Raw genomic sequence first — 15,117 nt, forward strand, 5'->3', positions numbered from 1 at the left:
TGTGTGCTTTCCTCTTGGAAAAGCCTCCTTACCAGTGCTGCTAGCAAGGCTCAGCACTCACACACCTGGATAAAGATTTTCCTGAATTCTCTTGCTGAGAACGACTGAGGTCTCAGTGTGTTTGTTGGGGGGTAACCACTTCACTTTTAGAGTCACTGGGATCACTGGTTTGAGGTAAAGAAGTCAGAGCACACGATGGCAGAGCTTGGCTTCCCTGCAAAACCCAGTGGTCTCTCATGGTACTAAACTGGTGGTGGTTGCTGGTCTGTACCTGCAGTTCCACTGCAACAGGGGTGAACAGGCTGACTTTGCTCTCTGTGTCGAATGACAGATCAGCAGCTGTAATTGGGAAAAAAATAGGCAATGGATCTGTCACGACAAAGTGCTGGAGTAGCAATCCTCGGTGTGAGGACAAGCGCAGCACCTCCCTTTTTATTAGGGTTTGTGTGTGTAAATGTGTGTGTGTTGGTTGGATGGCTTTTAAAACAAAAATTAGAGCAAAAGCAAGAGAGAGAAAGGTAGAAATGCCCAAGTTGCTCCACAGAGCAGCCTGATAAATGGTACCTCCTGTAGGCATCTGTGCAGTTGGCCCACAGCATGTGGTGTTACGGGGGAATGCTGGTGAAGCAGGATTTCTCCAGGACCCTACTACCTTTTCCTCTCTCTCGTTCTTTTGCTAATGGCTACACGAGTAACCTTTTTGCTCTGACTCAAGGTTATATTACTAGAGCTATTATTTCCCCGATTCCTGGCAAGACAGAAGTCTCTCTGCCTTATGCTAGCAGTCTCAGAGCATGACGAAACCTTGCTGCTTCAGTTTCCACTAGCAAAGAATAAAAATGTTGTCCTTAGACTACTCTTCATTTGTCCTTCTTCCCCTTCAGCCTCTTTCACAGACCTTATAATTTTGCAGTTCTATGTCTGAGAAAAAAAAATAAAACACACACACAAAAGAAAACCCACCTTAATTATAAACAGATTGGTTCTGAATTTTTGGAGAGCTTAGGGCTTTCTGTTGCCTAGGGCTGGCAAACTCCCAGCACACTTTAGATTGCAATTGCAGAAAAATACCTGGTCCATCAGAAGTGTATTGCCAGTCCCTGGGTTAGGAACCAGCACTGATTGCATCTGCTTTTATGCCTGGCAGTCAGATCCAGGTTTTCTTAGCTGCTAGGTCCTTCACGAGGTGAGGCTGTAGTGTGCCAGAAGACGAGTTGTTCAGGACCTAAGTGCTGTTAGGGCTAGGGTTAGTAATTTCTCAGTCCGAGTTTCTCTGGGAGGCAATGAGAGTGTCAACCAGGCTGCCTAGGACACCCCAAGCTGTTATCTGAGCTAACATGCTACTCGAAGCTCGGAGCCTGGGCCATGTATCCCTCAACAGCCTTGTGAAAAATGCTTTCCTGGATCTGCAGCTGAAAAAGTTCAGGGTGTAAGGCCCGTGCGTTTGGCTGGCAGGCAGGTGAATGGATTTGTTCTCCGGGAATGTTGCAGGGGATGCTGCCAGGAGGAGCTCTGTAGCAAGGTTGTCTTCTGCCTCTGTGTCCTCCACCTGCCTCCTCTGCTGTTCCTCACCTCCTGTGAGCTACACAGCGAGTGTTCCCCAGCAGCCTGCAAGTGGCTGCAGTCTGGGGGAGCTTCTGCACATCCTTTCCTTTCATAGACTGGCAGGCTTGTGGAGTGGGTGGCTTTGAGATTTTTGGTTTGGAGGTGATACTGTGTGGGGGAATGTTGCTGTTCCCTTCGCGTTACTCAGTTCTCTCACCCTTTTGCCAAAGGAACTTTCTTTTTTTGGTAGGCAACCTGAAAAGGAAATAAAACAAGAGCAGTCCCTGAGCCAGCCTAGTGAAGAATCCCTGGAGGGAATAGCCAAGGAGCTGGAGAAGGAGATTGAACAAGAGAAAATGCACTTACTGCAAGCAAAGGAGGAGAAAATTCAGCAATTCCAGGAGGAGATGCGGCAGCAGGAAGAAGAAGAAGCTCAGAAGCTTCATCAGCAAAAAGAAAAATCCCTCAGGTACTCTTCTTTTGTCCTGTTTCTCCTGAGCCTTTCCCAGCTGCGATTCATTATTGGTGGCAGCAGGTTTGTGCAGTGTTAGAGGCCACCACCTTGAAACGGGTGCTACTTTGCAGAGTTGTGGGTGAAAGAGGCAAGAAAAGGGCTCTCAGGGTGGGAAGGAGCACGGGACGCTGTCCTAGCCCAGACAATCCTGCAGGGAGGATCTGCACATCTTGAAACGAGCAGTGCTCTGCTGTCAGTGCTGTAAATGCTCCAAGCAGCCATGCAGAGGACGCAGTCTGCCTGAGGAAATCTCTGCAGTACAGATGAGAGCATCCTCCTCATGTCCTGCACGAAGAGCTATCATCTGGTACACGTGCAGCTTTCATGTAGCTGTGAACCTGTCTCTTATGGTTAACCTGGGAAAAGTTTCCAGTTCAGCACTAGGAGCTTTACCACCTGGCAGACTTTCAAATTCTGGGCTAAACGGTAGTAATAGGACTGGAAATTGGAGCATTAGAGAAGATGAGGTTACCCTAGAGGAACTATTTGAAACTCTGGTACTGTATGCTTTAAAGAGGGACTTCCAAACAAGACTTTAAGGAATAGGGCATGAATTTCTGTGTAAAACCCAGCCAACCCCTGAAGTTCTAATAGCAATCCAGGGAGCAGAACAGCAACGGGAGTGGCGTCCTCTGTTTGGGAGATTCTTCTCTCAGGACTTGTACTAGAATTGCTAGGGCCACCCCAAATAAGTTGCTAGCAGCACACAGTGAGGCAGAAAAGGTACCTTGGTGGGAACTGTTGTGGGAACATTGTCTTGGGTGCAAGGGGCAGCACAGAAATTGCACCTGGAGAGAGAGATGTCTAAAGCAGCGGGAAAAGAAGGTGCTGTGTGCAAGTATGAAGCTTACAGATGTGCTTCCAGTTACCTTGGCTGGGAGTCAGGCTTTACTTAATAGCAGTTGATTTCACTTACTGAAAAAAGTGCCACCCGTGGCGGTACAGTACACTTTAAAAATAAACCACAGAAGCTTGATGCTCAGGGGCTGTGTCTCCTGTGCCAGCAGCCAGATCAGGAAGGTATGGAAGAGAATTAACTGGCTAGAGCCTTGGGGACGCGTCGCTCAGGAGGCACAGGTAGTGGGAGCTGATCTGTAGGCCCTGGGGAGGCAGTTGGAAGATACTAGAGCTTCCTGAACTTTGTTGTTGTTGTTGCTCATTTCTCAGGACTCTGAAAGAGGATTTGGCAAAGGCTTCTGAGGAAGAAGAGTTGCGTGTGAGAAAAGAAGAAACTGAGAGACTCTCAAAGCTGCGAGCCAAAATCGCCTCAGAGACAGAGGCAGAGGAGGAGAAGATAAGGTGAAAAGTTGATACACTTGTGAATCAAAGCGTGCTTTGATTCTCCATTTCTTCTGGATTTTGCATGTCCTGTGCTGTAGCAGTGTATTTTCTTAGCCCTGGTTCCTAAATGGAGCACAGTGTTAAAAGTACCAAATTCCGACCTGCTTCTCTCTCTTTTTGTTGGAAACCTGTCAGGGCAGAGCAAGAGTTCATGCTGCAAAAATTGAGAGAAGAGTGGGAATCACTGCAGGTAGCAGAGAAGAAGAGCCTGGAGAGGAAGAAGCAGCTTGTTTTGGAGAAAATGAAGCTGGAAATGGAGGAAGCTCAACAGCAAGAGACGGTCAGGCTGGAACAAGAGAAGGAACAATTTCTGAGGGAACTTAAGGAGAGATTAGAAACAGAAAAGAGAAAGGTGAGACTTGTTTGTTACCAGGTAGGGTCAGACCCGTGCTGTTTATGCTGACCTGGCTTGCATTGCAACGCTAAAATTAAATAAGAATAAATAACTCCTTCGTGTGCTTTAATAATGACTCAGTTAAAACACAAAGGAAAGATGTTTGGCATGCTGTTGGAGGTATGATTGGGCTGAGGAGGAGTCCTCCCCCCTTTTTATTACAATGGTGATTAAGTAATGATTATTTAAGTGGCCACATTGCACCTGCAGAAGAGAGGAAGAACACTGTGCCTTTGCCAAGTTAAAGCAAACTGTTTCCTCAGGCTAGGATACCTCTTTGGCTGCTGCTTCAGTCCTCCAGAAAGCTTGGGGTTCTTGAACGGAGGCAGTTTGTAATTCTTCCAGCATAGCACAGCGTGACTGAGATCCACTGAGGTCTTCTAGGAGGGAAAGCACATACAGAGTAAAAGCACCTTGTATGTAACTTGGTTTGACTGTTGTGCTTTTTTGATGCTTATGGATAGACGTTAATTGCAACAACATCTTGCACAGCATGTCCCTACAAACAGAGGTTTTCCAGCAGATTGTTTTGCTCGTGTTCCTGTAGGCAACAGAGGAGCTGGAGAAACAGTTTGCAGCTGAACTCCAGCAGCTGAAATCTGCAGCGGAAGAGAAGCATCAAAAGGTAAAAGATAGTGTCCCTAGAATGTAAATTGTTGTTTTTTTTTCTTCCCACAGTGTCTCCAAATGTGGCCAGGGCGGGTGGCACTAGTTTTTTCCACTTCCTAAACATGGTTCTGGTCTGGCTCAGCATTTGGACATGCTCCAAGTAGGGGGTGGTGAGACTGTATACACCAGTTCTTGCCATGCTGTTTGCTCTTTGTGGGGTGGCACTACATGGATCTTGTCAGAAGGGTGACAAGTCTCTGTGGGTGGTTTTCATGGCAGGTCATTTCTAGCTTACAAACCCAGGCAGCGGAGGTGCAGAGGAGTAAGGAGACTTGGCTGCATGAAGACTTGCAGAGAGCAGAGCAGAAAATGCAGCAAAAAGCGTATCAAGTAATGGCATATGAACGTGAGGCAAGTATTTCTCTTGGGTGCTGACAATTTTTCTCTCCTTAGAGGTTTGAGATGCTGAGTCCCCTGCCCGAGGGTGGCTGGTGCAGCAGGGGAAGGGGCACTCCTGCACCACCTCATCTCAGCGGGGTGATTGCTTCCTACTGTGCAGGCCATGGCCTGATCCCACTTGCAAGCACCCTGAACTTCAGTCATTGTGTTCATGTGGGAAGCTGCTCTCCTGGGGAGCCACTGCAGTGCAGTGCAGTGCTTCAGGGAAACCTCTCTGTGTCATCATTGCAGCTCAGTGAGCTTATGAGAGAGAAACGCCAGGGAGTGGAAAAAGACCATGAGAGGAAAATGGAGAGGATGAAAGAGGAGCACCAGGAGGTCCTGGCAAGGATTCAGGATCAGTATGAAGAGGAGGTACTGCTGGGGGAGAGCAGTGAGCGGGGAGGTCACTGTAATGGCTCAGTTGGACTCTACCTGGGCTGGCACTGCTGCTTGCCAGGCCTGCTTATCTCAACCATCCAAAAAAACTGGGGGAACTAGAAAAAAAACTGTTGCCACTATGTCAAGTGAATTTAGGACAGGTTGTGAGGTTAACCTGTCAAAACGTTCTGTGCAGCCACGCACACTTCGACTTCTGCCTAGAAGGGCCAGTTCTCTTAACAACACTGCGCCTATAAGCAAGAGGTTTTAATTTTGCTTACATTGGTACTTGCTAAGGATCTGTTGTGTGGTGGCTTTCCAGAGGATGTGTGTCCTGTGTGGTCGTGGTGGCTCACTGGAGAACCTCGTGTTTCACTCAGCCACTTTTCTTGTTCGTATTCTGCAACAAACAGGAGAGAAAGCAAAGAGCAGAACTGTTGGAAGGCCTGAGAAGTGAGATGGCACGCCTTCGACAGCTTCATGAAGTGGAGGTGAAAGCTCTGCAGGCAGAGCTGGATGAACGGCTGACCCTACTGCAGAACAGGCACAGGGAGAAGGTGAGGAGGCTGCCTAGCAGTTTGTGGCTTGGCTGGGGTACTGTGACACCTCAGTGCATCAGCCTCTACAGCCAAGGGTGGCACAAGAGGCAGGTCACAATTTCCCATTATTTTTTTTCCCCCTGTTCCCTCTGGTGGCAGAGCTCTGCCTGGTGAGTGAGGAACTTGTGTCGTTCTCTCTTTAAGTTGACATCTCTGTGCAGGAAAGAAAGCTACAGGATTCAGAAAATGAGCTTGAAATACGTGCAAAGAATGTCAAAGCGAGATCAGCGCAGCTTCTGAGCCAGGTGAGTCAGCTGTGTTGGACCTGCGGACGTTTCCTAGCCTGAACTGCTCCTCTGGCTGCTTCCTCATGGGTGACTTCTGAGGAGTGATCAGCCAGGGCTTTAGCTACCATCCAAATTACAGGTTCAAACTTCTGTCGTGAGTCAGAGCAGGGCTAAGCATTCTTAACAGTACAGCCTCATGGCTAGGGGGATTTGTGGTGAGAGTCAGTGCTTTGGGTGTACTCTCCTGCCTTGGGAGGCAGTATGTGGCTGCTGAGCATCAGCAGTCTCCTCTACTGCCATCCCCATGCTCTGACACTTGTGCTGTCTACCATATCTAGGAGGAATCTCTGAGGAAGAAAAGGCAGCAGCTGCTGGATGAAGACAGACGGACTGAGCTAGAAAGAGATGTATGTCTTTGCTCTGGAGAGGAGCTGTGCTGCTTTTATTCTGGGGAGGGTAGAACGGGCACGCTAGAACCATGGCTTTGTAAAAGCAAGCTATGTTGCTCCTTAATTGTGAGTCTGCAGATCCCTCCCTGCCACCTTGCCTCAGCCTGGAGTGCTGTCCTGCTGGGAGTTTGATTAGCTTGCAGCTATTTCTCAAAAAGAGAAGACAGCCTTGCTCCCCTAGGAGGGCACGTGGTCTGTGCGTCTGTAGCTCTGGGATCTCCTGTGAACTGTGCGGATAGCAAAAGGCTCTTGCACACTCTGCGCTTTCACTCGTTGTCAGGGAAGTCTGAGGGATTTTCTGTTTGCTCCTAGGAAGCTGCTTTAGCTTCTCAACTCCGCCTAGAGGAGAATCGGAAGGAGCACACCAACCTTCTTGAGTCCATCCGGCAACTGCGCAAGTCTCTTGAAGAGCTCCAAGACCAGAAGTCTGAGCTGGAGGCCCAGGTGGATTTGTTGCAGACCCGAAGCCAAAGGCTGCAGAAACGTATCAGGTGTGTGTGTGTGTGAGAAATTTCCTTTAGTGTACAAATTCTACCCGATACCAGTGTTGTCTGGAGGTGCTGCGTGAACAGTTCAGCTGTGTTTAGCAGCCAGGGGCAGTAGAAGCTTGTCTTACTGGGTATTCAGCTCGACAGCCACCACTGTCTGATGTACCCCGGCCCTGGATCTAGTAGTCAGTGTCTGCCAGCTGCCAGAGTGTGAAGTCTCTTATTTGTGTCTGTTCCTGCGTGGGGGAAGCTGTACGAGACACAGCTGCTGTAAGCTGCTATGAGTCCTTGTCATCAGTGTGTTTGTGTTCCCGCTTGTCTTACACATCTGGTCTTTTCCTTCGTGGAAACTGGAGGTTGCTCTGGACACTTGCAGGTAGATTACTGGCTAGATGGACCCGCAGTCTAACCAGCTGCTGCCGTTGTTACCTTTTCATGTGACAGTGAGCTTGAGGGAGCTGTCAGGAGCAAGCAGGAGATTTTGAAAGAACTGGAGGCAGAAGAAAGCGTGGAGTCTCCAAGAAGGAAAGCTGAGCTCCATGTTGAAGACCTGAGAGAAACTGTTCAAGCTGTGAGTAAAGCTGGCTGCAGAGCCATTTGCCTTTGGAGACTTGAAGCTGTAACGCCTGGAAAATCCCAACTTTGGTTCTTTCTGCCTGAATTCATTTGAGATGCAATGATGCATTTTTCTTTACCGTGAGAGATCAGTGTTTTGTTTGTTGCTTTTTGTTGCTTTCTGTATATTAGGGGAAAGGAGTGTGGGATGGATACCTGAGTGTCCTTGGAGTCAAAAGCAGGACTTGAGTCAGGGACAGAAATGTCTTTATTCCTTATTTTAAAATATCACGTAAAGGGTATCTCCAGAACTGATCTTGGATCAGGGTGGTAGCATGGTGGTTTCATCCAGAATTTTTGCCCTTAATTTGATTCTAAGGGGAGCCCTAGGATTCTGTTTTCTCGTACATGTTTATTAGCTTTTGAAATGTTTCAACTCCTCAGCAATCATCCAAAGAGCCTGCTTCCCCACCTTCTCAAAGCCATGAGGACAGCAACTTGCAGTTTGATCAGTGAGTATCTGCATACCAGCTACTTCAGAAAATGGGTTTGTTTTTTTCTTTCATTGGCTTTCACAAGCAAATGTTTTTGCTTCAGCTTACGTGCTTTACGCAGACGATCTATTTCTGGGGAGGGAGCTGCATGAGGCTTGCCAGATGGAGCAGACAGCACAGGAAGCCAGGAGCATACCTGTCTCTTTCTTGTAGTGTCAGAAGCTACATCTCTGCCGAAGGGATCTCCATAAGGAACGCCAAGGAATTCCTGGTGCGCCAGACCCGCTCCATGAGGAAGAGGCACACGGCGCTGAAAGCTGCCAGGCAGCGGTGGCACCAGGATATGCAGGAAGCGCAGGAGGTGGTGCAGGATCGTGACAGCTCCCAGCTCCTGGAGGGAGTGCGCAAGAACCTGGAAGAGGTGAGTCACTGGGGGCTGGCAGGTATCCATCCCAGCACTACGTACGAGTTTGCAGCTGTAGCTCTGCAGTGCTTTAACTATTGCATGAAAAGGGATTCCAGAGTACTTGTCAGTTCTGCTGATATACCAACTAAAGACAGGGAAAAAATAATTTCCTTTGCTGACGGAGCACTCCTACCTGCAGACTATAGCTGCAAAGCTGTTGACCCTGCTGGATGCAGCATTAGGAAGTGAAACCTCCTTTTCCTTGGGGTGAACTTGCCTGAGGCATGTGCTCTCCTCTCTGTATACTCCTTTCCCTATGCTCTGGAAGACTTGGAAGCAGTTTTATTCCAGCAGCATGATTTCCTGTGCTGAGCAGAAGCGAGACAGTGAAACTCATCGTGACAACTAAAGCAGATTTTCCTCCTTGGCTTGGCTGTTTGATCCCCTGCAGGAAGCAAAGCAGCTGGACAAGATGAAGTCAGTTATGCGGAAAGGACAGGTGCTGCTGAAGAAGAAGGAAGAGAAACTAAGCCAGCTGGAGTCATCGCTGTTGGAGGAGGTAAGCACCAGCATCCTGCTTGGACCTGCCCAGCTGCACTCCCACAGTTCCCAGAGCTCTTGACCTCCTCCCCTGTGCTGGAGTCTCTGTAGAGCTTTTGGTACAATTGGGGGCTATTTAGCTGGTGGCAGACAACTGGTGTTTGCACGGGAAGCTGGATTATTAGAAACACGTTCTTTGAGAGCAGAAATGAGTGTCTGAGAACTGCAGGAGAGAATAGGCTGGTCACAGAGCCGAAGAGAATGACAAACCTGGTTAGGCTATAATTCACATGATTCACTAGGTCTGCAGTCAACTGAACAAACGTAGGCTGAGGCTTGGGATGGTGAGTTTCTGGCTGATGGCAGCTTGCCAGGCAAGCATCAGGGATCAAGTTGGTTGGAGAAAACCTGCTGAATGAGCCTTTGATCTTCTTAGGCCAGAAACAAATGGATGCTAACACCAATATGCTGAAGTGTCCTGTAATATAAACTGAACTCTTGCATTAGAATTGTTATATATTTTATTAGCTGTTTGTGTCTTGCGCAAGGTGGCAAATATTTCCCTCTGCCGATGACATCTGGACTCACTAAGTGGATGACTGCAGAGTAGATACAGAAAGCAACCTGAAAAATCTGCATCATTTCTGCTTAGAGAAAACAAGGGCAGGTCACCTCATGCGAGCTAGGATCTAGTCTGCTTTCCTGTTCAATGCAAGCCTTAGAATCCGTCCAGCTGTGCCTGTGACCATGTAGCCTTAGGGCAGCATGAAATGTGAGCGCACCTTGCTTCAGATGGTCAAGCACTTGTTGGTGCAAAGAGAGAACCCAGCCATGCAAGAATTATAAGGCCTATTTATTGCACAAAACACTTTGACTTCTGCCTAGAAGGGCCAGTTCACACAACTGTTAAATTTGGCCTCCAGTGCACGCACAGCTTCTTCCAGAGACCAGGTGGTCTTTTTTCTTCTAGATTTTGCTGTTGGAGACCGAGGATGAATATCTCTACCTTCACGTGGTCTGTGCCTGACTGTGCAGTCCAGCCTGTGTAGATGAGCTGTAGGCAGTATTCCAATGGCTTTGCTGTTCAGGGACAGAACAACAGGTTTTATTTGTAATGTTTTCCTTCTTCTGATCAGCTTTCAGATGAAGATACACTGAAGAGTACTGCGTGCAAGAAGATGGTGACTTTTGATGTCAGCAACTCTGAGGACACAAACAGCATGTCCAGTGCAAGCTTAGGTCAGCCTAAATGTAAGTGCCTGACTGGTTTGGTACGCTGTACCTAATGTATAATGCTTTAAACAGTGTCTGCCTTGCCCTCTTGTCTCTCTGATGTATCTGATGCTTTTCTCACTTGTGCTCATTCGAGAATAAAGAGACTGATCAAACTCAGTGAAACACTGCAGAAAGTGAGCCTCCTGCCAGGCAGGCAGCATCTCCCTCACCTTCCCACTGATCCCTTTATTCTTTCTGTCTTCTGCTAGTTGACTTGAGAACGGATCTACAGGTTGGCCCGCAGCTGGACAAGATCCAATACCTGACGGACTCTCTGCAGCTCATCACCAGAGAACTGAATGGGGTCCTCGGCGTTTTGAGCTCTCTGAACAACCACCGGTCTCCACTCTTCACTTCGACGCAGGTGCCCTCCAATGGTGTCCCTCTTTCTACCTATGCATCCTTGGCAGGACTTCAGGCAGGTGGCTCCTTGGTGCCCCCCGCTGGGGTGTCTCTGGTGGACCAGTGGGTCCGGAGCACTGGGCTGAGCTCCAGTCGCTCTGTCACAGCCGGGCAGACAGTGGACAGCATCCTGGCAGAAAAGTGGCACAAGTACTTCCCAGGTAGGTCTTGCAATATTAATCCATCTACATGTTTGCTTACAACTTTTGATTTCAGTGCTGCAAATTCTAATCAGCTCATTGTGCCAGTGCTGATAAGGCCAGATCAAAGTCAGACCTGCTACACTAGAAGCGTCCTGTGGACTGGGGATAGGTTCACCATCTCAGTTTCCTTAACACCACTGTGCTCTTGGCTGGTGGCTCAGCTTGTAGGGATAGTGTGTCTGTAACACAAGAAAGCACATGCACCCAGACTTAAAGACTGTTGATTCGAATCAGGGGGACCTGTTTTTAATATCTATTTTCCAGGTGGGTTCCCATCACTCAGTGGAAGTTCCGGTACTCTGGACAACAAGCTGGGATACGTACCTGCAGAGTAAGGGTCTTTTTCCTCGAGTGTTCTTGTTTCATTGTGCTGCATTTATTTCTCTGGAATAATTTATGGATCAGATGTGATTTTGTTCTTACCTACTCGCTATATGATATAAGCTGGCTGTTAGGCAGATAAGTTAGGTAGTGTTAGCAATTCACTGCCACATGCTCAGCACTGCCTTGTAACAGCAGCTTTCCTGCAGAAGCCAGAGTTGTGCTGCTAACCTTAGTTAAAGGAGGAGGATCCAAGAGTGCCAGCCATGGGTCAAGTGGAAGTCATGCTGGCTTTGCTGTGACAGGTGATCCTGGAGGCTACCACCTGAACCTTTCAGATGCTACACAGACCAAAGTGGGTGGCCGCTGCAGGTCTTCTCCATAATGTGTTTGGGCAGAAGATTTGGAGCCAACAAGAAGCTACTTCTTGCTTACTGTGGCTCTTTTTGTAGAGGTTCTTCACTTTTTCTCAACTCTAGGATTGTGTCTGTCTAGGCATCTTTCCCATTTCCACCGTCTTTCTCTCTCTGACAACAGCGAGCAAATTCGCCAGTTCCAGCACTCCCAGTTCCAGAGCCGTGAGTCAGACAAGATGAGTATTCAAGGAATGATTGAGACCAACAAGAAATGGCTAGAAGACTTCAAGAGGGATTCAAAGGTGTATCCTTTGCCTGAGTTTGGTCTCTAATTGCACTCCAGCTTCCTGCAGCAGGTAGGAGGCAACAGCAGGAGGTGAGTGAATCAGGAGCTCTAAAGCATTGAACAGCAATTTCAAAGCCTTAGCCTCTATTTTAGTGTCCAGTTCTGCAAAAGAATGTTGTTTAGTAGTTGCAGCACGAGTGACCTGTTTTTTCCATCTTCGAGCTGTACCTGACGGAGAGTCTGTCTCCCCCTGTCCCCAGTTGTTCTGTGATACACAGCAGCTGGAGCTGGTAACGTGAGAATTTAAAAAATAAATAATAAAACGAAGTGCAGAATGGAGGAGGAGGCAGGGCATGGTGCTGGTGCTGGTGGGACGATCCCAGCCAGCATCAGTGGGTTTGCTGCAGGCAGCCTGCAATGAGGGAGCCATGAGGCAGCTCCGTGTGTGGTGCAGCACCTTGGAGAGGTGGCGGTGCCTGAGCTGAGGCTCGCCAGGAGTCGCATGGGCCTGACATGTGGGGTGGCCACGTGGCCGTGCAGGGAGGCTCCAGGCTCAGCCTGTCTAGCTCAGTTTTCGGAGGCATCCAGCTGCGTATGGTGGGATCAAACGAGCGGAACCTCGCAGTGCTGTTATTGGGAGTGTTTCCAGGTTTGTGTTGTAACAGCATTACGCTGGGGCTGCAAGTATCTCCTTTGCAGTGTACACTGATATTAGCAGCAAATCCCTCAGGGCCTCTGATAGCGCACGCTGTCCTGAGCACAGTGCTCCTTTGAATTCCATAATCCCTCTTTAATTCCATTTGACTTGGATGCAGCAGGCTAAAGACAGCACGTGTGCGTGGGGCTGGTTCCTGCCCCTCAGTACCTGTCCTGCCTCCTGGCTCATGCATGCTAATCCCTCGTGTAAGCCACGCTTTTCCTTCACCCAGCTGCCAGACCTCTCTTCCCAGGTACACAGAAGCCTCATGCCAGCAGCCCCAGCCTACTTCAGCTAGGACTGGATGAAAACAGACAAATAAAAGTGTACCATTACTGAAAGGTGGGACTTGGTGTTTTCAGGACCTGGAGAGGTGGTAGCTGGGGCCTGCGTCGTCCCCCTAACAATTTGTTGGGGTTTGGTCATACCCAGCCAACGCTGTTCTTTGCGCTCTGCCCTTGAAATAAAGTCTCTTTACAAGAGAGTGGAGGAAGGAGGAAGTGAACTTCCCAGGTGGATTCTTCTAATCCTGTAATGTGTCCAAATATACTTTATAGACTGTTTAATCCAGTGGTGAAATATCAGGGCTTCAATAAATCAACAGTTCTCTCATTAGTATTCTAGCAATCATGAAGCAGAGCTGTGAATCATGGAGGACTTTGAGTAACTGGTCAAGGGGGAGGAGGCGGATCTGTCTGAGACTTTGCTGGAGGAAATGTGTCAGGAAATGAGCCCACGCTGATGCCCCACACATGCTTAATTGCAGGTGAGCCAAGTCATCTGGCTTTTGTGGCAAGTGCACAAGGAGGGGAGAATGAACAGCAAAATGGGTAGAGTCTGGGGATATAACTGGGAACAGTAGCTTGTAACTCTCTGCAAAATGTTCCTGTCTTGTGGGGCGGAAGCAATAGGAACAAAACCGAGGATGGCTTTCATGGCAGATTTTCTAGAAAAGAGCTCCCTGCTTCCTCCTTTTTCTGCCAGGCTGGCCAGAACTGCACAGCATGGCTGTGCTGTGGGAGCTCGTCTCATGTATTACAAATGTGCTGATGGCAACGCAGAGCAGGGATGGCAAGAGAGCACGGAGCGGTTCCTGCTGGTGCAGGCGCTGTTAGGGCTCTCAGCCTGGTGTGAATGTTCAGAGGAGACAAAGCCCCACCTGCGGCCTTCCGTACCCTGGGGAGAGGGATCCAGAGCTCAGCAGCTGGGGTCTGCTCCCACGCAGTAGGGCTGTGCAGGCAAAGCTGAGCCTTGGCGCCCAGCCTGGGACCTGGAGCAGCTCTGCTGGGCTGTGGGGAGAGCAGACTCCTGACGCCATGGCTGGGAGCAAGGCTGAGGGGTTGGGATGCGTTGCTCTCAGATAGGAGGAGGTGGCACACCGCTCTGCTCAGCGGGTGCACGTACCTGTGGTGCTGGGGGGGCTTGGTGCTGAGCACCCTGCTGGAACGCAGAGCTGCGAGGGGGCAGGTGGTGCTGCTCGAGCCGGTGGGGAGAAGTCAGACTCGGCTTTCATACTGCTAAGTGGGAAAAGTGGTATTTGGTTGTTTTGTCAGCCTTTCCTCCAAGCTGACTTTAAATATTTAATGCTTTAAAAAACGCTGTACCATTTGCCATTTTGTCTGATGAGGAAGTCTGCATTTCAAGGGATCCCATCTGTGAGAAATCATCTTCAAAGTCGTTCTCTCTAGAGACAGCTGATGCAGGGAGGATGGTAAAGTTGCTGTTCTTCACCCTTCAGTGCTGTTTGTGTTTCTCAGTGTGGCTAATGATGCGCAGCAAAGTGAGGCAGAACTCCCCCTCCTGCTTTGCTTCCTGGTTGTTGTATACTGGCACAACGTTGGAACAGTTCATGCTGTGAGTGTGGCAGGGCAATGTTTACATGCAAATAGAAATATATTTTTGATGAACATTTTAAAACTCGAGAAGAATGTCTGTGTTTCCTTTTTTTTCTTTTTCTTTTTTTGTTGGACTCTAAAGTTTTCTGAATTCTTCCTCCCACCTTTGTCTGGGGACCTTCTGGCCAGGCTCCCGTTTGTGGGTCTGACCAGAGGCTTCAGGCCTCCTCATGGATCCTCTAACCCCCTGCTTGCTAACAAAGCAGGGGTGGTCCTCGTGCAGGCCCCATCACACCGATGTCCTTGCTGAAGGAATCCCAGCCAGCTCATACTGGCCCTGGACGAATGAGACCTCAGGTGACAACAGGGAACGGCAGCTGGCCAGGGGAATCCCTCCTCCCTAGGAAGGGATGGATCAAAACGCAGATTTCCTGTCTGCTGTGGGGTTTACACCAATCCCCGTCTGCAGGGATGCTGCTTTTAGTTTCCCAGCTCTCAGAAGAACTCCTGGCAGTAGCTCCAGTTGGTTTTGCCACAACCCCACCGTGCTGGCTTCCTGCAGCACGGGCAGGCTGTCAGCCTGCTGGACACTGTCCGCAAAGCCACGTAGCTGAGCCCAGCCTGTGTCCCGAGCAGCGTGGATGAGTGTGGAGAAATGCCTGCTTCCTTAGCAATAATATGTTCTGAAATACGTTTATCTTTCCTGTTGAAACTTGTGATAGCTGTATCTGGTTTTGTAAGCAAATTAAATCAACGTGAGTC

The 15,117-nt window shown here is 49.0% G+C and overlaps 1 protein-coding gene across 6 annotated transcripts in view; it reads left to right on the forward strand.

The window, feature by feature from the left end:
- CEP164 (centrosomal protein 164) overlaps positions 1-15,117 on the forward strand; it is a 37,876-nt gene extending 22,759 nt beyond the window's left edge. For 4 of the 6 annotated variants that reach the window (XM_032201973.1, XM_032201975.1, XM_032201978.1 and 1 more), the window contains 19 exons: positions 1,796-2,014; positions 3,227-3,358; positions 3,536-3,752; positions 4,342-4,419; positions 4,683-4,814; positions 5,094-5,216; positions 5,636-5,779; positions 5,983-6,066; positions 6,387-6,455; positions 6,810-6,988; positions 7,430-7,556; positions 7,985-8,052; positions 8,248-8,455; positions 8,892-8,999; positions 10,117-10,231; positions 10,465-10,818; positions 11,125-11,191; positions 11,719-11,841; positions 12,760-14,440. In XM_032201973.1, coding sequence (XP_032057864.1) covers positions 1,796-2,014; positions 3,227-3,358; positions 3,536-3,752; positions 4,342-4,419; positions 4,683-4,814; positions 5,094-5,216; positions 5,636-5,779; positions 5,983-6,066; positions 6,387-6,455; positions 6,810-6,988; positions 7,430-7,556; positions 7,985-8,052; positions 8,248-8,455; positions 8,892-8,999; positions 10,117-10,231; positions 10,465-10,818; positions 11,125-11,191; positions 11,719-11,841; positions 12,760-12,859 — 2,647 coding nt within the window. In that variant the 3' untranslated portion in view covers positions 12,860-14,440. Of the gene's footprint in view, positions 1-1,795; positions 2,015-3,226; positions 3,359-3,535; positions 3,753-4,341; positions 4,420-4,682; positions 4,815-5,093; positions 5,217-5,635; positions 5,780-5,982; positions 6,067-6,386; positions 6,456-6,809; positions 6,989-7,429; positions 7,557-7,984; positions 8,053-8,247; positions 8,456-8,891; positions 9,000-10,116; positions 10,232-10,464; positions 10,819-11,124; positions 11,192-11,718; positions 11,842-12,759; positions 14,441-14,621 lie in introns of those variants that run through there. The other 2 variants (XR_004254142.1, XM_032201977.1) reach the window with 2 other exon arrangements.

This window comes from Aythya fuligula, chromosome 22, assembly GCF_009819795.1.
Source record: "Aythya fuligula isolate bAytFul2 chromosome 22, bAytFul2.pri, whole genome shotgun sequence".
In the NCBI taxonomy this organism is placed as follows: domain Eukaryota; kingdom Metazoa; phylum Chordata; class Aves; order Anseriformes; family Anatidae; genus Aythya; species Aythya fuligula.